At 39.1% G+C, this 26,668-nt stretch overlaps 1 protein-coding gene across 1 annotated transcript; it reads right to left on the reverse strand.

Annotated features, from left to right (window-relative positions):
* Positions 1-507: 507 nt before the first annotated feature.
* EIF4E (eukaryotic translation initiation factor 4E) lies at positions 508-20,633 on the reverse strand. Its single transcript, XM_053976452.1, has 7 exons — positions 20,546-20,633; positions 11,806-11,912; positions 10,100-10,195; positions 8,062-8,125; positions 6,066-6,179; positions 3,428-3,567; positions 508-1,566 (listed from the first exon to the last, which is right to left on the reverse strand). Exons 1-7 carry the CDS (start codon positions 20,561-20,563, stop codon positions 1,452-1,454), a joined length of 654 nt encoding a protein of 217 aa, XP_053832427.1. The 5' UTR covers positions 20,564-20,633; the 3' UTR covers positions 508-1,451.
* Between the last annotated feature and the right edge of the window lie 6,035 nt (positions 20,634-26,668).

Consider the following 26,668-nt stretch of genomic DNA (forward strand, 5'->3'; position numbering starts at 1 on the left):
CTCCAAGTAAACTTACAGCTCTCTGGAGTAACTTGCAAACAATGTAACAAAGCTTCAACTACTCAGACATATGTAATAGCAAGCTATCTAGATACTCATACTTTTATTTGTAGCCATGTCTCTGGTATGCTCTACTTGTACTTTATGCATTATATCCTTAGAGCAGAATCACTCACTGAAGCACTTTTACTGTAGCTCCTACCTGAAACTAAGCAGCTTTCTGTGTACCCTTAAAATTCTTGGTTGGGCATAAAACAGAAGTAAAAAGAGAAACAACAAAACCCATGATCAATTACACCAACCACTAAGAAAGAACAGTAGCCACATTGATATAATTCCATTTTGATTTAGGGTGCTATCTAATAGGTTTATTAAAAGTTTCAACAGACTATAGCTCCAAACTTTATCTTTCTTGGAAGACACTACAATAGAAGCCACAGTAGAGACTGCCTTGTCATGAGAGGTACAAATACTTGCTGTATAGATGGAGAAATAAAAGGACAAATCTAGTTGTCTAAAAGACAATTCACTGTACACATTTTATTTACAGTTTTGTACACTGTCTTAGTATGAATGGGACCGCTTTTCTACTTGAGCCATTTTAACCAAAGCAAAATAACCTAAGTAATACAAAGTGTTAAAATACAGCATAAGATACAAAAACAGACATACTATTTCTAGTAAGGAATGTAAATTACGGTGTTACATTAAAAAAAAAAAATCCACATTTATGTTCAGGAAATCACACAAAAAGATCACTGATTTGACTGAAATGCATAAATCTGTAGCAAAGCTTTGATGTTACAAAAAAACCAAAAAATTACCAAAGAATGCACAAAAATCATGTTTATTCCACCTTTGTCATACTCCCAGATTCTTCACCAAATGTTACATGAGCAAAAACAACTGAAATCAAAATATCACTAATGTTCTCAAATAGGGAAAACAAATAAATTAATCTAGCAGCCATCAGCAGAGGTTACAGCAAAGATGATGCTGTATAAAAAATTGCTAGAAAACTGTATGCACCATACTCTTTTCCAAACCAGCAAAATCTTACTGCATACAATGCAAATGTAAAACAGAATAATTTCCTGCAGGTACAGAAATGCAACTTCTTTTCTGAATACTGTGGATAAACAAATTAGTTTTTTGCAATAGTAATGTTTCTACCAAGATATTACAGAGTGGGCCAGAAACACACTTATGGATTTGGGGGGGCGAAGTGTTCTAAAATTCCGATTGGTAATGGTTACTTCAGCCAAAATAGAAAAATTGAACATAGAAGTACAAGACAAAGGCGAATGAGACTCCTCACAAATCTTAGCAACATTTAGATGGAAATCAAATTTAAATGTAGTCCACTCTGCTTTTGAAGAGGCTTTGGTTCAGCTCCCAATCTCGATTGCTTGACGCAGTCTCCTATGAAAGAATACTCAGAAGGTGTCGTCTTAAACAACAAACCTATTTTTAGTGGTGGAGCCGCTCTTAGTAGCTGTGTCTGCATGGGACTGATAACCAATCACTATCTTTGGAGGAAGTCCTAATCTTTCCTTGTATACTCTCCTGGAGAGGAAAAGAAATAAAACAACAGTTTAAGCAAAGTCCTTAAGAAGGAATTAGTATCAGGACACCTGCTTTTAAGATCTGTGGACACCATAAAAAAAAAAAAAAAGAGTTGCCAATTTAGAAACAATTTTTCCGATATGAAAAAAGGACTTGAAATATGATCTTTTCTAGTGTATTGCATCTAAAACCCACTTAAAGTTTTGTGAAATGACTTACCACATATAATAGGACAAGCTCTTGCAAAAAAAAATTAACAGGCCTAAATAAATGCAAAATGCAGGGACTCTATACTGCATTCATGTGAGTATCATTAAACCAGAATGCTGTATTTCCACATACAGAAACAAAACAACTACGAAGAACTCATGTTCACAATTCCACAACTACTGAGATGATAAAGCCACCAGAACCAAAGAAAACAGCAATCCCCTGGAACAGTCAGTTTTAATCACCCCACACATCGTGGCTGCAGAGAGTTGCTGTCTTTCCTTTAACTACCAATAGAAAGCAGACTCCCACAGACCTCGTCATGGGCACCTTACCCAACAGAAGCTTTAAGAAAAACCACCTTGGATCTTATGTCTTAAGATAAACAAGCTGCAGTACCTGCCTTAGGGACAAACACACACACACAGTGCTCCTCAGCACAGAGCGAGATGCAAGTCACTATTGGCCACTCCTGTCTGGAGTTAGGGTAATAAAGGAGCCAGAAGGCAACATAACTTACCTTGGTCCTAGTGTCAGTTTGCAAAAATCTTAACTTTTTCACAGCTCTCTAAAGGAGTCAACTCCTTAGTTAATGGTTAACACCATCTAAAATGCTGATGCCAACTAGGTTTATTGCAACATTGTGGTAGCAGAAGATGAATACCATAGTTTTGCTTGTTTATTATTAAACACTTACCATTGAAGCCTGAAAACATGACTGTATAATAAAATTGTTAGTAGGAGGCAGACAGATTCTTAAAGGCCCAAAAAAAAAGGCATGTGTCAAAAGAGTCCTCAGGTAGTGAAAAAAGTAAGCAGCTATGCCTGACAGTTCAAGTTTGGCTTAAGACAGGAAGACAAATATTTTCATTGATTTGCATGAGGTAAATGGCCTACAATGACAAATTTAACAGGAAGTTATTCCAAAGCATCAGTACTAAAGAATCCAATAAATACTTGTGTAATTAGTAATTGTAATTGTGTAAATAGTAACTGTGTAATTAGTAATACTTGCCACACACTAGAGCACAACATGCATTTTCCATAGCACAGACTCAGTCTGAGATAACTACTGTTTGCTTACTTAAAGTCTACAGCATGCAGGTCAAATAACCCACAAATCGTCAGCATTGCTTTATCTGTACTTAAACAGAGGCAAAATGTAGGAAAACGCCTGTAGAGTTTCACAGCACATCACTGTACAGCTTTTTTTTTCCCCCCAGATTTGAGTACATCCTTCTGTGCTTAAGACTTGCAGCACCTTTCCTTTCCTATCTTGTTTGTAAGCATCACTTTCCTGGAAAAAAAATCATATCAATGCTCTACTCTTACTGACTACCCACCTTTACAAACTGGCAGGCTGGAACAGATTGCACATTACCTACAGTTGCTAATTACAATGCCTCATTGTGAAATGAGACTTTTGCCAAGATTTGTGTATGAGCATGTGCTAGTAACTACTCTGTACTGCTGCACTACCTTCTCTGCAGTTTAGAAATGAAAAACTGAAGATAATTTGGCACAGTTACTTAAGCTTGGGATACAGCTCTGCACAGGCTCCACTTGCCTGAAATGCCTCCTCTATCAAACTAACTGGCTTTACACGCACGGTTACACTCCATACAGCCAAGGCACCGACCACGTTACTTACCCTATATGCGTAACAGCATCCCTGTTTTCACATTCAGTTGTCCATATTGCTATTTTATCACCCTTAGTTCTAACATTAACAACAGCACCACACACATCGTCACTGTAGTCATCGAATGACTCCCCAATAAGGCACAGCAGCTGTGAAAGAGAAAGTTCAGAGTCAGAATCCTGTTCTGTAGGCAAGCAAGCACTCAGTGTACACAAGGACCAAGGAACACATTTTACTGCCTACAGCTATTTGCCATACAACAATCACTTTCTATTTATTGCAGTGTCTTCTTGAAGTTCCAAATATTACAAGTGAACATACTCTAGTAGGGCATCTTCCTTCTAGTCTAAATTTTTCATTCCTCCTCCTCTGCCACCTGCTGCAAGTTCTGACACAGCTGATTATTCCCACAGTGCTGCCTTCCACTCCATCCTCCCAATTCAAAACAAGAGAAGAATTAAAGCACTATTCTTCTTTCTACAGTACACTTAACACAGATGGACCAATCTGAAATTTTAGCTGTTCCCATCCATTATCTAGGAAGAACCTGTTAAGGACTATTTGCACAACATCAGGTACATAAGGTTTAATTTCAATGCTGAAGTCTATCAATTCAGACTGCAGACTGTAAATCTGACTGCAGCCAGACTGTAAGTGCTACCCAATGAAATGTTACTTCCAATTAACACAGGAAGCTTCAGTGTTTCCATAAACTCTAAAGTGGGCATCAGTGATCCTGAACAGGGTTTAATACAACACACCAATGCAGGTGCACAAGTAACACAAGATTCTTCCTCCCAGGTTTCTAGCAGTGAAGATTGGAATTGAAGCAGGAACATCAGACTGAGTGGGGTCACAGCCCCATGCAACATGCTAACTGTGAAAGTGGTATTTAAAATCTTCAGCTTGAAACTTGTAAAACAAGCAATCCTGATATTCAAAACGAAGGGTTTCTTGCACTCAAGACAGATTTGCCTAGACTATGCTGAATAAAAAAAAAAACCTTTCTGCACACCAAATCTGCAAATGGATACTTGTTTCCTTCACTTGCACAGTACACTAAACATACTACAATTATGTCAGTTCTCTGGTACCACTTATAACCTTTGGAAATTTAACATGTTTGTAACTTCTCAAGCAAAGCAGGTCTTCCAGTACCCATCAGACCCCAAAGGGCTGGCTTATTCAAGGAAATACAAAAAGGACAAAGTGTGCCAATGAATAAATCAGGTATAACTAGACATGCTTTAAATATTACACCCAACTGCAGGCTGCACACACTCGCTGCGTAATTCAAGCCATAAATGGTTAAGATCAAACCACACACAGACATGCAAAATATTGACCAACTGTCCTGGTTCACATGCAAGCAAAGATGACTTCCATGCTCAATAAACACTACTCAGGTACAATTTTCTTGAATGTTGCACAACAGTGAAAAAAGTCTTCTCAAATGAAGTTTAGTTCACAGTTAAGATCATTATAGCATAATAAAAATTTGTTCCGAAGGGGAGTTATAAAGGCTTTGATTTCTATTGCAGAAAATTGGTTGCAGATAATTACTGGAATTAGAAGTGACAGGGTTGTTTTAGGGCACATATCACATTCACCTGGGTATTTAGGCTCTGTGCCATTGCTCACTGCTAAGCAAAAAGCAGAGTCCTCTAGCCTTCAGTTTGCACAGTGTATCTACATGTTTCCAAGCCATATGTCACGGCTATTAGCAGTCAGGACTCACACATGCATTAGTCCAAGTACATGCAGCAGGATGTTAATTTGCTCACGTGCAGTCACACTGCCCAGTACTGTAAGGCTCTCTTCCAATCACAACTACAGTGACTACAAAGATCCTGAAAGTTCTGACATTTTGGACACCTCTGCTTTGATTCTGAAGGCCATTTCTCCCTTTCAAAGGGGTGCAATACTCCCTGCCTCTCACAAAACCAAGGACAAAAGATGAGATTGTCAAGACTGCTGTGCATTGTCCTGTCTGCAATCCATGTCCCTAAATCCTAGATTGCACTAGATTGTCTTAGGCTATTCTGAGTCAGTTCCTAGACAACACATTTTTCTGTAAGACATTTACTGCAATCCACACTAGAAATATATTTACCATTCAATTCTATTCCAAAGAGATAAGAGCAATGGAAAAAAAGAAGTATTTTTTACAGTGTGTATATACAGGATGAATGTGCTATTATTGCCTACTCTAGCATTAAGATAAATACAGAAGGAAAAAAGTACATCTGAAAGTCTCTTGTTCTACAAAACCAAAACCTGAAAACAATTCACTTTTTTAAGAAGTATTTGTAAAACAAATTTTTTAATCAATTGAACCAGCAAGTTGCACTCAAGACAATGTACTATTTTCACAGTAGTTCAACAGTAATGTTCTGTACACTACATGGGAACAGCTTAATCTGTCCTACAGAACTCTCCCTGTTGCTGCCTGTTACAAGGAAGTATTAAGACAATACAGCATATGAAGATCACTATCGAAAAAATATGTTTAAAATACAGCCTGTCAATAAAACCCTACAGGACACTCTGCTGCCAAGAAGTTGGACTAGCATAGCACACAAATATCAAATCAGGTAAATGTATTTTCACACAAACATAAGACCCCTTAGCTGCCCCTGGTGCTTACTGTCTCTAGCCAGAAGCGATCAAGGTCACTTCGTCTCTGCTGCTTGTTTAGTGTAATTAGCCATCGGCCTCCTCGCTTGTTCTTTTCATCTTCCCACATGGGTTCAATCCCATCCTGCAAAGAAAGGCCACAAGTTAAATCAGACTCCATCTCTATTTTTCCTAAAGAGACACCAAAAGGCCAGTGGTAACTGGTATAGTTGGTTAAGAAAGAAGTGTACAGTTTAAGACACATACCAGAATGTCTAGAAATACTGTCTCACCCCAATATCAAACTTCCAAAACAACAAGTGTACACTCTAGTGAATTTTTAGTTCTACAGAAGCATCACAGTACAGGCAAAAGTCTTAGCCACACATAACACTAAAAAAAATCCTGAGGCAACAGGCAAAGACAACCACCTGCTTTGCCCTGGATGAAACAGGAATGTAGCAGCTAATTTTATCTGGAGTCCTTATTTTATGTCTTGCACTCAGTGCAAGATCAGCCAAGTACTTCACACATGCATACAGATTATTTCACTGAAATAAACACCTTTGACAGTCTCTCTCAAGAGCTTTGTTCACATAAAGGTGAAAATAAGATGATTTTCATTGTTGGGGAGAGGGAAGAAAAAAAAAAAATATATACCCTTTCAATGCAAGATCTGATTCACATTTTGCAAGTGGCCCTGCACTGAAGTAAATGATTCTGTATGTGCTGATACAGCAAAGCAGCCAGCTACTACTCCCATATCAACCAGCTATGCTGCACTTCCAAAAGTCATTAAAAAAGTAAGTAATTGTCTAGACAGAGGAATTCTTTTAAGAACTGTCCACTAAGAATTGCACAACAAAACTTATGGCTGAAAACTAAGTGTTCAACATGCAGGATGGAGTGGTGTCATCTCACTTATTAAATATAACACTCTCACTGGCAGCTGCAAAGTTTAAACTACTTCATCGCCTTTAAGAGGTCACAACTGAAGGACAGCAGTAAGAGATTGCCCAGAAGCCTGAAGCAGTTACCAATTCCATACCTGTTCCATGAAGTTAATTATTACTGCTTGATGACAAGCAAACAGAGACCAGATACACATACTCAAAACACAAATTAAGGATTAATGCAAAAAATACAAGCATTATCCATAGATATCCTAATCTCTGAAGGGCCCACAACTTCTTAAAATTCTACTGAGGTTTCTCAGTCACCTAGAATACCATTACCTTTCCAAACCCAAGCAACCCTACGTGAAGCTGCTGGGTCTACAAACAGTGCACACAGTCTGCTAAGGAGCCCCAGCCTGCGGCTATGCTTTATGGACAAAGGAGGAACCAGGCACCAGCACTTCAGGGACTATTTAGGTGCTGGAATCCAGAAAGGAAGCTGCATGATAAATCCTAACCTCTTGGTAGTGCTTGTAACTTAGAGTCCCAATTCAGATCTTCACCCCAGCTGAGGCAGGATTTCATGTACACTTTTCCCTATTCAGTAGTCTGGACACTTCCTCAGCATGTTCTTTTTGTCCATAATGGGTGTACTTTTCTATTTCATGCTTAAGTAATACAGTATTTACCTGGTAGTATAAAAATTAATAGGAGTACTGTGCATCTGGCTAGCAGTACACCCATAAGGAATACTGGGCAACACTGCTGCCTCCCACAGACATTTTAACTCATTTCACATCAAGTGACAGAGCTGGAACACCTTTCATACTACACAAATTTACACTTAATTGTTTGCACAAACATTTCAAATGTAAAACAAACACTAATAAAAGTCACAGATTAAAATCTACTGTCTGTAATATGTGTTAAAGCAAGTGCTTCCAATTTCAGAAGTAGTGACAACCTGATTTTCAGACACTGTTTGGGACGTCCTCAAAAAAATTAACACCTTTATGACATTCCCAACCATGTTCCTAAATGTCTTAAGTGAAATATTTGGACAGTGTCTTGCTTAGACAGGAAACCATCCATCAACATCCTTAACTAAAGAAAAAACGTTAGCAAACCTACCTTAAAGAGCGAGTAGTCACAACCAGGCATTAAATTACTAGAGAGCTGGATATGGTTGTATAAACTATTGGAGGGAAAAAAGCAGGATTAAAAACTAAGCATTGTTTTAAGGTACAAAATTCTTAAAGAATTTAAGACATATGACCAAAGCCCAAAAATTAAGGAGCAATAAAGTTATTTCAGAAGCAACCCGATTTCTTAAGTATTTTTTAACAATATAAAAGTATCAGTATTAAGATGTTCTAGGCTTAAAGCAGCAGAATGGAATAGGAATTTCACAACTGTTTTTAAACTCATTTCTAATACTTCTTCTAAACCTAGTTCTAATGTTTAGAACTGAAGTTCAAAGTTATTAGGAACATAACTCACTGAGCTTTCACGGCAATAGGTTCTGTGTCCATGTGTATTCTATACATTCATGGAATAAGGATAACTCTTTATATTTCTAGGGCTACTTGCACTGCTGAGAATTTCTTTTAGGAGACATGTTCAACCTTGCTATTTGATACAGCACTCCAGGTATGAATGCTGTAGGCCTGATAATTCAAATTAAGGACTCAAAAGGCAAGAACAGATGATAGACAATAAAACATATATTCAGAATTAAATTTACAAATTCTGTGCAATTCAGAAAAACAATCAAAGGAGTACATAGTGTCTCCTTCTCAAACACGGAGATGGAGGCCTTTTTTCACCCCTAACAGGTCAGACTTCAGAAAGAGGCTTGCACATATTACAGCAACCTGTAGCCCAAGACCAACTAATATTGAGGCATAGATCAGCATCAAAAAGAAACTTGATTACTGTGATGTTCTAACAATGCAAAATCACACACAGGAATTTGTAACACCAGTTACAAATTTAACAGTTTGCCTCTTTTATGTTTACCTTGACACTGAAATTTTCTCCCCAGAACAACACACCTATTTCCCACTCCAACCACAAAGGAGGTGTAACTTAACTTCTGGTGGCTGATTTTATACCTTCACTGCAGACATCTAGATTATGCACTAATTACCAAGACTAGCTCAGTTACAGAAGCTCAAAAACTTACCCTTAACCAACTTTAGTAGTGAGTTTCAAACAACTCAGCTGCCCATCACATATCCCACCACTGTCAGCTGAGTGAACCACAGTTTGCAGTCACTCTCACATTAGGAACAGGAAAGCTGGTTACAAGCCCAGAATCCCATTCTCCTGTCAGGACTGCACCAATAAAGTTACTGAAAAGGCTGAAGCATTTTTCCTCCCTGTGCTAATGGGTCACTGACGGGTCCTATTACTACACTCCGACCCCACCTCCCTCCATGGGGACCACATCCAAAAAAGTCTGCAACAAAAATAAGAACCCTACCACTCAATGTAGCATGAAACACTAAGATCAAATGTATAATGGTTTTTTGTTCACTCTCAATGTCACAGCACTTGCATTTTCTCCATGTTTCAGCATTACGGCAGGCAAAATCTTGATTGAAGCAAGTGTTTGGAAAGCACAGGCCCACCTTCAAAGGCTTTTTATTGCTGTTGGAGCCTAATCACTCTCACAGACCTTCAACTTAGAATGAAGGTAATTTCTTCTGTAACCTCTAACAATTTTTTTTCAAGGATGCCATTAATCTGCATGAGTCTCAACTACTACACTCCAGATTCAGGCACTCTTGAACATGCAACATGAGCCAGTGGTCAATTTAATCAAGGAGGAAAATGTGGGGCCATGGAAACAGCAATCAGTTGGCCACCAGAATTTACAGGTTCATATTACTATGAGACAGCTACTGCACAAATTAAATGTTCTATATGTCTGTCATGTACACATGAATATAAGCAGTGTTGCAGTGTTTCAGCAAAACAATGTGTATTTCAAGGATGAAGAACTTCTCCATTTTCTTCAACAGACTTCACCTTCAAATTTGCAAATATTTCAGATTACAGACAAGAATTTGCAGTTAATGGAGTACTTTATGGTTTTTTTGACTTGGACATAAGCTTTGCCAACAAATCCCAAAATTATCATGCATATTAAAAAATCTTTACTTACGCCCAAAAATCCTCAACAGTATCGAACTTTGAGATAAGACGAAGATTTGCTTGCCAAGTTTTGCTCTTGTCATTTTTAAAAAACCAGAGTGCCCATCTAAAGGAGAACAAAATAAAAACATCTAGAAATTAAAGTATATTAAAAATGTAATCATTTCTATTGTTATAGTCAAACTAATTGAAACCTTAATATATTATGAGCATGGAAGTCAGTTTTCATCAATAAGCTACATGATCAATTCTTTACAGACTAACAATGTTTGTGCTTCCATTACAAGAATCGTGGCAGACTTTATCAATCCATTAGGTAAATATTTTGAATAGCTTTGGAATTGTTTAAAGACTCTAAACTTCAGATGTTTCTCCTTGCTGTCACTGCTAAACTGCAATCCTCTGCCACAAACAACTGATTATGGTCTAAAACAACACCAACGATTCAAACTGGGCTCCCTGGCCAGTAATTTCCTTATAAAGGTTACATAAGCAAATTCTATCACTCCAAAGCTATGTATGACATGAAAGCTCCCCAAGTATTCACATACTAGGAAAGCATAAATTTTAAAATGCAAGCTGTATTAAGCTTAGTAATGGCAACCACCTCAAACCCCCACAAATTGATTGTTTCAAGTTTTAAAATTAGCATATATAAAGATGACACTAAATGAAAAAAAATAATCTCTGCTGAGTACAAATATCAAGACAAAATTGAACCTTTCACACAAAGATGCTCTTTCTGAATCTAAAAAGCATCATTGCAGCAATTTAGAATCCTGGAAGAGGGTATCTAATGAGGCACTTAAACAGTTGGGGTTTTTTTTCCACTCTGATCATTTCAGCACTGTTGAAATAACTCAGGTTAGCACCAGGCTATATTTATCTTCTCTCAGCAGAGCTTTAAGTCACTAAGTGTCAATCTGTTGTTTTGAGACCCTTCCTGACACTTTAAACCTAGTTTTAAAAGTTTACTCAATTCAAGTAATAGCCTCACTAACACCTGTAAAGAACTGTTAGCATCAATTTAATCAAAGTGTTTAGAAGAAAGAGAAGGAGGATGGAAGCTGAAAGAAAAAAAAGGAAAATGGGATACACGCAGCATAGCACTACAAAGAAGCATTGTTTTCCACACTTGCTCAAAACTTAGAAAAAGAGTAAGGTATCACTTGGTAAAAGGTACCTGCCAACAGTAAGTACTAAGCATTCCACAGTAATTCATCAACTCACTTGGAGAAAATTACTTCCAAGCTGGTCTTTCTGAAGCTCTAAGAGAGCTTGAATTTTTCACTAATTTTGAAATATAATTTTAACTACAGTTTTTACCACTGGCACCTTAATTTTCCTAAGTACAAGGCAGAATGCAAAGTTTCCCAGTTCTAGTGGGCAGCAGCTTCGCCTCAGCCTCTTAAAACACATCAGATAAAAGCAACAAAAGCTCTGCCTGGCTCCAACTAAAAGCAAAGTCATGCTCTTTCAAAGCATTTTGAAAACTTGCAAAGATTTTCAGCTTCTGTAACTGCACTATCTGAAGAAGACTGAATATTAACATCTGGATCAGATTCTCCTTACTCTGCAAACTCACTGCAAAAACCTTCCAGAAACTACTGAGAATTCCCAAAATACTGCTAAAGAATATAAGGTCAACAAGAGCTGCAAAGCCACTGGCATTTTTCTACCCCTGACAAAACTACAGTCAGTTTCTGTATCATTTACCTGTTTTGTAGTGGATGTTTAATATACTGTTCAGGGCTGGCAACCTCCTGACTAGGTGCTGGCTCAGTTTTCTCCTCTTCTGCAGGTTGGGGGTTGGGAGTGGTTTCCTGTTTGAAGAAAGGAGATATTAATACATTCCCTCTCAATTTTTATTGAAGTAATTTAGTTCTCTAAAGTTACTTTAGAAAAGGTGAAGCTAAGAGTTCCTACAATCTATCTTGATTGTGGGCCCAAATCACATAATAAAAGCACAATCTGTATCCCTTTATTCTTCAACATCTGAACAGGTCCTACAATAAACACTAACTGCAGGAATTTGCATTTTGCTGTACAGTGATTTACTTCCTATGTATTTTGTTTCCAAAATGGTTTATTATACATGCTTGTCTAACTTTGAGTGCTATTTTAGAAATATACAATCTATGTTATCTAGAATTTGCACATCTAAAATAAATTCAGAGAATAACTTCAGAACCAAAATTATTTTTATCAGCTTCTGACAGAGCATCATTTGAAACAGGTGTACAGACTGTTATTTAGAAAAAAATCTATTAATACAAGTAGAAGATAAAACAAAAAATCTCAGATCTAAAATCAGCTACTGCAAGCAGCTAGAAGCCAAGCCAGTACACAGTTATCTTTGTATTTACAACATCATGAACCAAACACCAGAATTTAAACATGCATCAGTTCTCAAATTTCCAACTGAAATAAATGTACTTATTGGTTTAGTATGTATGAGATTGATTTCAGGAGTTATTTTTCAACTTTCTAGAGACAGCTCTAGAAGTGTTAAATATATTTCAACATGAAGTAGTAAATTATATTCTCTTTGCATGCAAACCCCCTCAGGCATGTCATTCAGTTTGAGAAGTCACTGTTTCAGATTTGAAATTCTAATGCCTTTCCTTCAAACCAGGGAATACAAAACTTTATTGTGAGGCCAAGTGTCTCTGCCAGTTACCACCATCCCTCCCTAACCTGCAATCCATGCTAGAATATTACAGAAACACAGAATGAGTACTGTAGCTCCTTCCCAAGAGCTAACAGAAAAATGCCTATACAGCTGACCCCATGAAAGAAAAAGCACTTCAGTAATATATATAAAAGCTAAGTACAGCAGACCCAAATACTCTAGACATTTCCAAATGTGGCAATGTAAGACTAGTATTAAAAAACTAATTTAAATTTCGTGGTTTTAACAGGAAAAAAATAACATAAGAGTAAATTAAGTAATGTTAAGCAATTTAATTAATGGAACAGTTTACTCCAGACTTCCACATACATTTATCATACCAAAGCTGTTGAAAAGTGAATTTGAAGTGATAACACTGCTCAGTCTTCACAGACCCAGCTGGCAAACTCTCCTGGATAATACCTGAAGCTCTGTCTTAACAGGGATTTTCTTTTCCTTATCAATATATTTTGCATAATTAAGCATGATATTATGCTTTACACCAGAGAAGTTACTCTTTATGGTTGAAAATAATCAAGTATGCTTTAGTTTAACAGCCCACCTAGAAAAACACCTCATGGTATTTCAGAACACTCACATGCACCTGCATTCACAGTGAAGAGACTGACATGTGAAGATCTAACAGGAGCACTTGGCCAGTGCTTTGATTTAGACAGTACAATAGCACAATTCCCTTCCTCCTAATAAAACTAAATGCTTTCTCAGGATCTCCCAAAGGGATCATCACTAACAAACCCACAGAAGCACAGTGTTGAAAAATCTGTCACATCTCCTCCAGTGTAATACTATAAAAAGCTAAGCAGACCTTCAAAAAAACTTATTAAGTTCTTAATATTCTATCTAGAATAGAATTGCTAGTCTTACCCTCACTTATTTTTGGTATCATTCATCTTGAATCACACAAAACCATCCTACTGAACAATTCAAGACAGACAGTGCACAGAAGCTGTATAATTCACCAAGGAAGCACTTTAATAACAGACTCACTCTTGCTGAATGCAGATGCAGAGTATCTTCCAAAAACAATTTCAGTTGAAAATCTCATGCTTGCTCTGCAACTAGCTTTCAACATACAAAGAGCTAATCCCAAAGTCTCCCTGGTCACTCTTCCAGAATTATCACAACTACATAAAATGGAAGAATCAATACAAAGCCACTGAGCACATGCAGGGCTAAACTGTTTCATAACTTCTAACAAAAGACTACATTAGAAAGGATTAAGGTAGCACATTCAGACAAAAAGAAAAATGCAATGAGCCTCAACACCTGCCTGGTACACTGATAATCATCCTTCATACAATTACATTAAATTCTGGTTTTGGACAAACAGAAGACATTTGACTCAGCACATGCATTTTACTTAAGCCATCACAATATCAAGTCCCTTTAGATCTTCTGAAAGCTACATGGCATTCATGAAACTCAGACTAACCATTATTCAAGCTCCTGTCCAAAACAGAGAATGACAGCTCAGCTCCAAGGCTCCACTAACTATGACCTTGACCCAGGACTGTGCCACTCCCCTCAAAAACTATGCCACCAGAAGACACTTTTTCAGCACCAGGCTGCCCCATCAAGGATAGCTATAGGCCTACACACCAGGTGTAAATTTGGAAGCAGAACTTATTATTAAAGAACATTATTTCTGGCTGACCTCGGAAGCCTAAATCAGTTTATTTTTACTTCCTTCTATTTCCCACAGCCATCAAGGAAAACAGAAAAATAACCATTTTAATTTTTGGCTGGTTAATCACTATCAGCCCCTATTTCCTTTCATCTTATACCTTTCTTTCACTATTCTGAGTACAAGAATTAAATGTTTGCATACCAAAGCACTTCCCATTATTAGTCAAATAGAAACTATGTAAGTTTGTTAATTGGTATTTAAAGTCCAGGTATCCAAGAAATTCTACAAGAAATTACATAGAATTCTAGTCTTTAAATACCACATGAATAAATGTTACTGTCTGCATTTTATCAATTCACAGGTTGGAACTCTGCAATTGCAACACTATTAATCAAAGTCAGACTGACTCCACCTGCAGTTTCTGGACTATTTTATTAAAAATCATTCATAATACTTTACCATTGCTCGTAACTAATGTATTCTTTAACCTAAAATTGACTCTATACACTTAAGTAACCACTGAGTTTGCTGCTTTTAAAGTGTAAGTAATAAAACAGGGTAGTATTACCAGATAAACTGGAAAGTTTCACATGGCCAATCCCACTTCTCATACACAAACCAGCACATAATTAAATGACATTTATTCACCACCCATGTGGTTTTTGATGTAGACATCCATGAAACATTTGCCTACTCAGCATTTAATGACTCTGTATATCTGCAATTACTTGGACTCTGACACTTGCAGATTTAATTGGTGTTATTTACTCTTTCTCCACAGCACGTAATGACCAACATATCAAAGAAAGGTGTGCATGTCACCAGGAAGGAAACAAAGCATTTACAATAAAAACTGCTTCATCAGGTTTGTTTATTAAGGAGAACAAGAAGCTTGACTAGGTTTTACCAAGGGCTTTCAGGTGCTGCCCAGACCACATTCATGTCATTAGTTGTTTACAGAAGTTGTTTAACAAGTCCAGTTGGAGTGCAACAATTATGGCCCAAAAGGACATAACCTGGCACTATTACATGCTCTTGGTGAAGGCTAAGAGAATTAATTAGTGGAAGAGGCTTTCCAAGTCTTCTTGCATTCAACCAAAATAAGTTACATTCCGGAGTTTTCACCTTCCTGTTTAGGGTTTCCAAAAGAAGAAGACTGCACACCCCAGTAACCTGATGTCTTGGGAAAAACAATTTCTACTACCTGCTGCTCCTTAGGGGTCTTGTGGGTAACTGCTATGACACTAGAGCTAGGATAATTTCCAAAGCACAAAATTCAAGAGCTATTTATTTCAAAACATTTTGGAAAAAAAAAAAAAGGTTAAAGCACACCCACAAGCAATTATTACATCCTGTAAGAAAACAAGCCAGGTGATGATTTGACACACAACTCTGAGGAATGAATGTACAGTGGTAAAAATCATATGGAGTACACGTAATAGCAACTGGAAGAGAGGTACTAACAGCCACCTGTTACCAATTTATAAGTGTGAAGTAGATTTCCAGACACCAGGACAAAGAAAGGATTTCTACTTGTGACACAGCAAGGTGTAATAGACAGCAACTATCCTAACTGCATTCATCATTACTTAGAACACCACAGATTTTTAGAAAGGCAATCACTATTAGAACACAAGCATGAAACCTGATTTTAACTGAGTGACATCTCCTCAAATTGCAACAGAAGTGAACACGTGTACAGGAGAACAGGCATAAAAGACTAAGTAAAAAGTCATACACTTCCTCCATGGTCAAAGGTTTTCACAGAAATATCACTTCATTTAAAAGATACAGAGACTATTTATAGCCCTCTTGACTTCTGCAAAATTAGTTATATACATGAAAATGCCTGTCAGATTTTCACCATTTAACTCACAAACTTCTAACTAGCATCAGCAAATGGCTTACAAGGAATACCAAACTACCTCAGTATCTTTGTGGTTTTTGTCGCTGCCTAAGCAAGTTGCCCTTGTGCTAACACCTCTTACCCCAGTCTGCACTCTGATGCTGCCTTTGCTACTGGAACACAAAATCTACCCATGGGATGAGTTTCCACATATAACATTCTGTCAGTTCTAAAGCACTCGGACAAGAAAACTTCCCAGAACTGCTGGGGATAACAGTTCAGATAAGTCAAAGAACAAAAGCCTCTAGTCTCCCCAAACACTCCTACACAAAAGACCTCCACATTTTGCAAGTATACTGAGCCTCTGGTTCAACAAAGGATAGAATTTTATATCGCTGAAAATTTAAGACACATTCAATCGTCAGAAAAGAATTTAATGTAGAATGTATGAATGTCAAGAGAGGTTTTCAAAGAAAAAGTTCTGGATGTACTACTGGTATGCCCAGTGATTGCAAAGGATGGTTATCTGATGAACAGCATCAGGTTATACATATAGGTTATCTGATGAACAGCACAGAGCACAAGAGAAACAGACCTCTATTAAAAAAAAAAAAAAAGACTTAAGCAGTTAAAACTTTTCTGCCTTACATCCTCTATACAGAATCAAGGACAATTGGCACTTTAAGGCCACTAACAACAGTTGTGTTACAGCACACTTACATCTGCACATCACACAGACCTTCCGAACACCAATGTCCTATACAGGAACAGGTTTTAAACTTCAAGAAACAAGGACTACTGCAAGATAATAAACAGCTTCTAAACTCAAGTTTAACCTTGACTATAGAATACTTCAAAAGTGAAAGAATTTATCTGAGGAAAAAAAATCACATTAATTCACATTTAAAGTCTGTATTTCTCTTTCAAAATGCAGGCACTCTACCAACATCCCTTATTTAATGCTCCCCTCTATCACCTCAAAATTCAAACTAATCTTTACAAAACTGCAAAAGGACACATTTTCAATCATAAAGTTTCCCATGTACCTCCACACCTGCAGGTAGTACCAGTAAATGAAACACAGCTTGATTTCATATGCTATTTTTATGCATTTTTTTGAAGTAAGTTTGGTATTTTATATGATATGTGAAATGTAATTATTCAAAATTGCTTTCAGAAAACTGTTTATCTCAAAAAATTTACAAGATGTGCAACATACTCCTCTTAGAGGAAGCTCCATACTCACTCAGATAGGTTATTTACAATTCAAAAGCTTAGATATTCTCAATTATAAAACAGCATGAAAGGTACATCTATCCTGTATCATCTCAGGAAAATGCAATGAGCAAGCAACTGTGTTCACAATACTGTAGTTCAGTGCTATACTGACTTCAAGCAGATAAGGTCACTGACTTCTACAGCAGAAATACTCAGCAACAAGAGCAAGTCTGAAGCTGAATTAAACTTACATGCTACCTGTCTGCAAATAATGCAAAATAAATACCTTTCAGCCTACATTGAATTTTAGGAGCTATTATGAACTTTCCAGAATTTTAAGGTCCTACACCACTGTTTGTAACCCCTTGAGATATTTTCATTTAAATAAAGTTTTGATTCCCACCTATGTATGATTACCTTCTCAAACAAGCACTTTTCAAATTACAGATAAATGAAATGTCACTGTTGTATGCTAAAAAAAAAAAAAAAGAGGTAAATTCACAAGAATTGCAATTATGACAATAACCACCATTAAGCAAAAATACAAAAGAGCTATGGTGCCATTTCCAATTTGCAGTGAGGGATAAGATTTATACGCACCTAGAAGTAACAGGCTTTGTGCAGCTACATTTTAAAGTCACCTTTGGTAAACTACTGTTTACTAAAGTATTACTACTGGTTTTGTTGTGGACTTTTGCAGGGTGTTATCTGATCACATTTAATCCTCAAAGGCTGTGTGAGCACTCTAACAGGTGACGCTTCTGCATATTCTCAAAAATTAATCTAGACTATTTTTAAAAGAAAAACCTAGACATCACAAGAAAAACAGAATTTTAACTTGTCAGTGTTACAAAGGTTTAAGTCCTCCCTACAGTGGAGAAGTAAACCACTGTGCAATTGGTCTGTATTTATACAGAATAATCTTGCATTTTGACAATTATTATGGGACTCTCCACAGAACTCTCAAGTTTCTGTATTTGTTAAAAGTCAAACATTTTTCAAGCCTCTTAAGACTTTCAATGTATGCTACTTTTGAAACCATGATAGTACCAGAAACATCACCGACCTTAGTAGAAGCCTGTATTTAAAAACCAAAACCAACCCCTACTCAGTTGTATTTTCATTTCTCTGGACACATTCTCCTACCAGGAAAGCATTACAGATGATATCCCTACAAACCCAGATCCAGACTTTGCAGGTGAGCAACAGAAAGGCCTCCCTATGATCCAGAGGTAATCCCTAACCACACATGCAATTAAATTGTTCAGCTGCAAAGCACGCGGTATTTCTGCAACACCTCTGACCTCAGTCACTACACACGTCTAACTTTAGGGTTAGGCAGAAGGGAGCCACCTACAAGGACAATAAACAAAGACTTTGTTATTTACTGCAATTTAAAAATAAGCAAGCACAGGTGGTAGCTGACTCCTGAATGCGAACATACTGCGGCTACAGCAGAACATTCAGTAACTGCATTAATTACTTAAACTGTTGTCAGCTTTGCTCCATCTTCTACTATAAGGGGCTCAGCACAACTGCTGATAGTGAACTGGATCTAGGCAATCAATCTTGCTGGGACACAGCACGGCAAAACCAATCGTTTACTTTCTGCTACATTAGGCTCAGATCTACCCCAAAGTACTGATGGAGTCATTGGAGAAAATGGTGCAAAGACAGTTTTTGTGCCAGCAGCATGGATAAGAAAGCCACAAGGTGCAGGCCTTTAGAGTAACTTCAATTTCTAATGGCTGTATTGCAAATTATTTATCACAATTCCTACTAAGCTCCAGAGTCACCACAAGGCACTACACTGAGAGGAAGCCCTCATCTTTAGATACGTGGGCAACAACTCAAAGACTGGCTTTGGGATGTGAAAAAAAGAATTTAACACTGGCTGAAGAACATGGGAAAAGTGCTGCTGGTGGTCTGGTCTTGCACTCTTAATAGCTGACACTCTCCCTGTACAGAACTGCTGCCATGCAATTTACAAATGCTGGCCCACTTCCATCTCTTCCTCATAGGTAAAAATATGCGGTTTGGTTCAAAGAATAAAACCATTAGGAGAAAAATCAGTGTCCCTTACACAAAATGGCAAAATTACTTTTTATTTAAAAACTCTGATTTTCAAACTTTTTTTCACTTTCTCTAAATGTTACAAGGCCTCTCCAAACAGCACACTGGCTATTTAGTCACAACTGGTAAGCACAGCAGCAAGAGACCAGCCCTCCTTAACTGTGTTTTCCTGAAACCCTAACAGAGTCCTCTGCTGTCCTCTCCTCATGATACACAATCATGTGGGATTAGAATAACAACTCTACTTGGATCACTTCCAGCTGCTCCAGCTCATTATGGAAGTGCAGGCTGGGGCTACGTTTGTGAGACCGAGCATAATACCATGAGCATAGCTTATCACCTGGAAAAAACAAAAAGAAGCACTGAATTATCATGAAAGGTTAGGAAAAAAAAAATCCTCTCGAATAAAAGATGACACAATCTGGAAAAGACGATTTCGTTTGCCGAGTCTCACCACCGGGCTGTGGTGGCGGCTGCCCCAGCAGCGCATTTGTGACTTACCGACCCCGCGCTCCCTCACCGCGGCGCCTCTCTCCGGGGCACAGCGTGCCGGGAACGCGGCCCTTCCCCGCTGCCGGAGGAGCCGCCCCTCGCCGCCCGGCTCGCCGCGGCGGCGGGAACCAACATGGCCACCCCCACCGCGCCACATGCGCCGGGCGGGCCGGGCGGCCGCCGGGGCCGCGGGCGGGGCGCCACACAATGGACGCCGCCGGACCGCGGGCCCCGCTGCCGCCGGGCCCCACCGGAGCCGCGGCCGCCGCACCCGGGCGGCGGTGCCGGCACAGCCACAGCGCCCGCCGTCCCCTCCCCCGCCCCTGCGAGCGTGCGCTCCTCGCCGGCCTCCCCGGCCAGCCGACTCCTGCCCGCCCGGCCGGGCCCCCGCCGCGCCCTCGCCCGTCGCGGCCGGCGGAGCGGCGCCTCGACGAGGAGGAAGAGAATAAGGATGCTGTGGGAGGAAGGCAAGGGAAAGGCGGGCGGGAGAAGGGAACGCGGCACTCACCGGCTCCACCGCCGCCATCTTAGAGCGCTCGGACCGCGGACGCACCGCGGGGCGGGGCGGGGGCGGGTAAAGACCCCGGGCCGCACGCGATTGGCCGCCCGGTGGTCACGAGCGCCCGGTGGCCGTTTGGGGCGCGGTGCCAGCCGGGAGATGTAGTCTTCAAGCGCGGGGGCCGCCGGGAACCCCTCCTACAGTCGCCCGGGCAGGAAGAGGCGGGCCGGCGTGGGAGCGCCCTCTGGCGGCCGCTGCGGGCGCAGCAGAGCCCGCTCGCGCTGAGTGCACGGCGCGGCCCCCGGGCTCAGAGCGTCGCGTGCCCCGAGCACAGCGCTCCGTGGCCTTCTGTCCCCGGAACAGAATCAGAGAGTCATTTAGGTTGGAAAAGAGCTTTAAGAACATTGAGTCCAAGTGTTAACCCAGCACTTCGAAGCCCTGCTCTAAACTATGTCCATACGCGTCACATCCACACATTTTTCTGAACACTGTCAGGAACGGCAATTCCACCACTCCCCGGGGCAGCCTGTTAAACCAAGTAATGAATCCCAGCCATGGGATTCATTTCAGTGCTGTGATTTGATTAGTACTTATCAAAGGCAAAGGGTTCAATAAAGAAAAACACAAATATAATTCAGTTCTTAACCTTTTGTAATGCTGCTTGATGAAACAAATACCGTAACAGTTTTCAAAGTAAAAGAGCTGGGGCAGATCTTTATCCCAGTGACAAAACAGAAATTGAAAACCAAAATATTTCTTCCTAAACTGTATAATTATAAATCACATTATGATGGCAAAACAAGAACATAATCTCTGAAATTTGTACATTCAGAAAGTATATGAAGAAGCAGGGTTTTTTTGACTCTTTTTTTTTTTTTTTTTTTTTTTTTTTTTTTTTTTTTTTTTTTTGTCCAGTGGTATACTGTTCATTTTACCTATTTTGCAAAATTTCTGGTTTCTGGTAATTCTTTTTAGATGGCTTGATGCAAAACAGTAATTAATAAATCTTCCTATTTATTTGCCTAATATGCTGCCATATGGATCTTATATCCCACTTTACTTGTTTGGCAGACATGTACATTCTTCCACTGCCTGTTTTAATCCTGCCTTTAAGTCTCTTAACATAAATAAAGATAACCCATCCAAAATCGTCTTCCTCCCTGATAATTTTTTCTTCATCTTCTTCTGTTTAACTTTTTATTTTTATTCTCAAAGAGCAAAGTGTACAGACCTACATTTTACAGCCTTGAACGTCATTTTACTGAGAACTATAAGTGAGTATTAACCACCAAATTGCATTGAATGTCATATAGCATTTGGCTATTTCATTTCTCTCATGCAAGGCAGGGAAAACAGCCCCCTATAAGACAGCTATGCTTATTAACAGTGTTTAATTAGCTAGGTGAATATAGCACAGCTGAGCTCAGAACATGGCCTACCTTATTGCCACACAAATGGGAAGCAAGCATGTGTAGTGGTTTGGGATGTTTTTCTTTGATTTGTTGAGTTTTGGAGGCAAAAAGCCTCTAAAGGTGACATCAGAAGTTATCCAACAACTTACAGAAGCAATGAGAGGATATAATACACATAATAGACAAGATGCTCAGAAGTGATGTGGCTGCCTTGCAAGTGGTATAATCTTCAAACTAAAAGGAGATTTACCATAGAAGGCAAAGAGGTATCACAGATACAGCCAGAAAAATCCCACCTTTTGAAGTTATAGTGGAGCAAAGAAGGGACTGAAGTAAAGAAGTGCTGGGTATCTCGTCTTCAGCAATCCTTCAGGGATTTATCAGTTTCCAGTGTGAATTTAGGTAGTGCTGGGAACATCTTCATTGTGCAAAATGGAGCATCCAAGTCAAAGGTGTGTAGGTATGAGCTCAAATTGGTCTGCACACCTATATCTCAGTGATTTGAATGAAATAATACTTTTAGAATCATCATGTTGTATGTGATTAAAAATCTGATCATCTTAATTTGATTTTGAAACCTGATAATAAAAAGAGTTTTTAATGTCACACAATATTGTCCATGGTATCTGAAGTGGAAATAAAACACTGATTGTATTTTACTACTATTAAGTCTATTTTTATGGCCTGCTGATGACACAAACTAAGTGAAATCTCTTTGGATATCAGTAACATGCTTGTTGAATTTATTAGGCCAGAACTTCACTCTATGACTTCTACTGTTTCCATAGCAAAGAATAAAATTTTTCTCATCTCCAGACATATTCATGGATTCTTTCAAATATTTCCAGCAGTAGAGTTTCTCCCTTTAAAGCTTGCAACTTACTGGTTAAATAGGAATGCTTTTCATAAAAACACCTTTTTTTTTTTTTTTTTTACAAAGATGCAGCTTGATCTTGTCCCATGATAAAACAACCGGTTTCATATGCATACATTGGAAATTGCTAAAATTCTTGGATACCAGAAGAGTGTTCTTGAATGCAGAGAGAAGCATTCTTACATCATAGTGCAAATTTGATGCCCTATATTAAATACAGACTCTGCAAGAGACAGTACAGCTTGAACAATCAAATCAAAACAAAACAAAAGAATGCAGGATTTTCCTTTTCACCACAACTAAAGCTTGCTTGGAATTAGCTTTGAGAAAGGCTGCTCCAGCCTGGATTGTGGCCTTTCAGTAGTTTAGTTTGTATCTGCACCAATGGAGGGGGAAAAAAAGTGATGCAGGGGCTTAAAATACATTGCAACCTCTTTTGACTTAAGAGAATTGGACAGAACTTGAAATCCCACGATTTTTCTTTAAAGAGGAAAAAATAGAGACAGGTATTTCTTTAATGCAACTCTGTTCATTTACAAAGGACGTTTACAATTATTTTCCCCCCTGTGTTCTTAGTAAGAGTATTTTGCTTTGAGCACAGGTTTGTGTTTTCCTCTGGGTAATGTTTCCTATAGGGCTGTTTTCCATTCACTTTTTAAGATCATGCTTTTGTGGCCATCTTTGAGGTGTTTGTGATGGGTTTGCGATTTCTCTTTTTTGCACACAGACACGCACAACCTACATAACTGTTGCATTTGGTATGAGAAACTCACTAAGTGCCTGTACCATCTGGCTGAGCCACAACAGGGCACATTTGCATGTGATCCGGCTCCTGGGTGGCATTTTTGCATTGTTTCAGCCCTCCCTAGACAAAGAGGCATTTAATTGTGTCTTCAATGAGCCTGAACAGGAGACAGCTACCAAGAGCTTCACTGGGAAAGCGGGACTGCCCAGCCCCCACTGCTGCAATGTAGAGAAGCAAAGCGAGGAGGGGGGACCCAAGCTAAGGTGCTCTCTTAATTAAGTAATGTCAAATTCAGTGGCCATTTTCTCCCTAAGCAGCAGCTGTCTCAGCTGCCAGCTGCTCTTGCTTTTCTGCGGCTGCTCTCTGACCCATGAGACATTGCTGACCTCCCCTTTTGCCCTCTTTGCTGCCCTCACGTACTCCCAGCCTTGCATGGCTTTGGAGAAGTTGGGAGGACAACAGTGGACGCAAATCAAGCATCATGAATGGGCTATAAAATTCGTGCCTCATGCCCCTCTGTGTGCGTTGGTCTTAACACAGGGGGACAGGCAGCCGGAAAGGGATGTGAAAAGCCTGACAGAGAAAAAACACCTCTGCTCAGGTAAGGTCATAGCAAAGGTCAGTGATCTTCCCTGGTGAGAATGAGTGTGCCACCAGATAATGGGAAATGGCAGTGGATGGACCTTCAGGATGCAGGAGTCAGTTCACTTTGTAAATCAGAACATCAAGGCCAAATTGGAAAACAAAAGCATTGAAATACCACAGAAACCACATAATTTTTTATATGGGGCTGTTTAAAAACCATTTCAACAGCAAACCCTAGGCCAAATCTTTCAGGGTTTCTTATTCTAGGCTGATCTGCCGTTGCAGTCTGTGTTCTTTCTAAAGACTGCGGAGGACAACTACACAAGTTTGTGAATTCCTCAATTAGGGGGCTTGCTGTTCTTTAAATTACACATATATTTAAAATGTTTAATTAATACATGCATCTTTGGCTTCTCTAAGGAAGCAGGGAAACAGCATGCCTTTAATTTGCACTTCAGAAATACAGCAAATAAATGAAATCAGATAACAGAAGGAACCCTGTCTACTAGGTACAGCAGGAGTCCTCTTTTTTCCTTACATGCCTCCTTGTTGACCACTACAAAATGAGCACAAGCATATACTGACATTGTCACAGTAAGGAAGAAAGACAAAAATAGGAATAAATTGTGAATTTATATTCATATATCAATTTGAATGTGAATTAGATGCTCATAAAATTTAGTAAAGTATCCTAAATTATTAATAATGATTGTACTGAAATCTCATCAAGAAGCAGATGATGACATTTGAGCAGGAGACTAGATCAGCAAGTATACTTGAGGTTTTTTATACCATGTCAGTGACAACAGGTACTTGCAAACCCTGCTTAACCAGGTAAATGATGTCTGCAACTCCTTAGGGTTCCTTAAATGGAACAAAGAGGCAAGTGAAGTGTATGAAGGTACCTGTCCTGCTTTGCTTGATAGCTTGGTTTGTTGGTTGCTTGGAAAAGCAGCACTGATTTTTCACAGTACAGTACCTGCTAGCACATGGGTCATTAAGGAGTGATTCTGCCCATTCAGTAACATTTTGCTTTAAGAAGGTTAAAATAAGCACTTAATGATGTGTCCTTTAAAGATATTTCATGATGTTGGTTGGCAGTTGGTTGCCTATCTTCAGAATTTGGACATAAATACTGTCACAGCGTGAGCTGCATGAATCAAAACACTGCTATTTTCACTTGTTAAAGAAAATAATTATTGTAATCTTTGTGTTTTGCAGGCACCCTAGAAACATTCCTAATTTGCTCCATTCCTAATTTGCTGACAGTGAATTCACGCTTTCTACAAATGGTAGGCTGATACAAGTATTATCAGTACTGGAGAAATGAAGGTGAGAACTGTCAGAAACACGGGTGTCCACCTGCAACTACACTTCAGTAATAGCATGGCATCAAATTCCTTCCATTAATTTGCCATGCTAAGTGAAACAGCTTATCATACAGCAAACCTGGATCATGCATTTTATCTGCTGCCCTTGTCCTATGGACACTACTTAGCCACTTTTTGCCAATTAACGCAATCATAATGCATCAAGTAGATTTATATGAATACACTTATTCTGAAAAAATAGGATGTATGCTTTTCTGTTCTGGGAAAGCAAGAATTTTCACCTAACCTCTAACCTAGGAGATAAGCCTAAGCCTAGGAGATTAAGATTTTTTAAAATTATTGATATTCTTTATTAAACATGGGGACAGAAGACCACAGGGAATAAGACAGTTGCAGAAAATACTGAGATTATAGATTGGATTTTGAATAACACTTTCTGGGGAGTCATTTGGATGCCAGGAAATCAGGAGAATATTTTGTGTACTAATATCAGAATAAGGATTGGTGTAGTTTAATAGAAGTTAATGGCACTGAAGTAGAAAGAGAGACAGAATCTCATCCTGCAAAGTTTTAGCTGAAATCATGGCCTGTACTTGCCAGCAGTGGGAAGAGAGCTGAAATTTAAACAAGGAGTGGCATCCCAGTACTAATGGCTGGATCTTGCAGATACATGCTCTGAAGTATTTTGCAGCTATTCTCCCACTCAACAGGCATCTCCCTGTGCTCTTTTTGAAACAAACTGCTTATTGACATGAACCAGTAAGAAGCATCTTGCACTGATACAAGTTAAAGATGTTTTAGTACATAGGATAGCGATCGTTCCTCTGTGATACTGTTGAGGCTGCATCTCAAATCCTGTGTTCACTTCTGAGCCCCTCACTACAAGAAGGACATTCTGGTGCTGGAGCATGTCCAGAGAAGGGCAATGGAGCAGAGGAAGGAGCACAACTCTGGAGAGAAGCAGCTGAGGGAGCTGGGGGTGTTTAACCTGCTGAAAGGGAGGCTCAGGGAAGATCTTATTTTTCTCTACAACTGCCTGAAAGGAGGCTGTAAGCCACGTGGGGGTTGGTCTCTTCTCCCATGTAACAAGTGACAGGGACAAGAGGAAACGGCCTCAGGTTGTGCCAGGGGAGGTTTAGCTTGGATATTAGGAAATATCCAATCCAACCCATGGAAAGGGCTGTT

This window comes from Vidua macroura, chromosome 4 (assembly GCF_024509145.1).
Source record: "Vidua macroura isolate BioBank_ID:100142 chromosome 4, ASM2450914v1, whole genome shotgun sequence".
In the NCBI taxonomy this organism is placed as follows: Eukaryota; Metazoa; Chordata; class Aves; order Passeriformes; family Viduidae; genus Vidua; species Vidua macroura.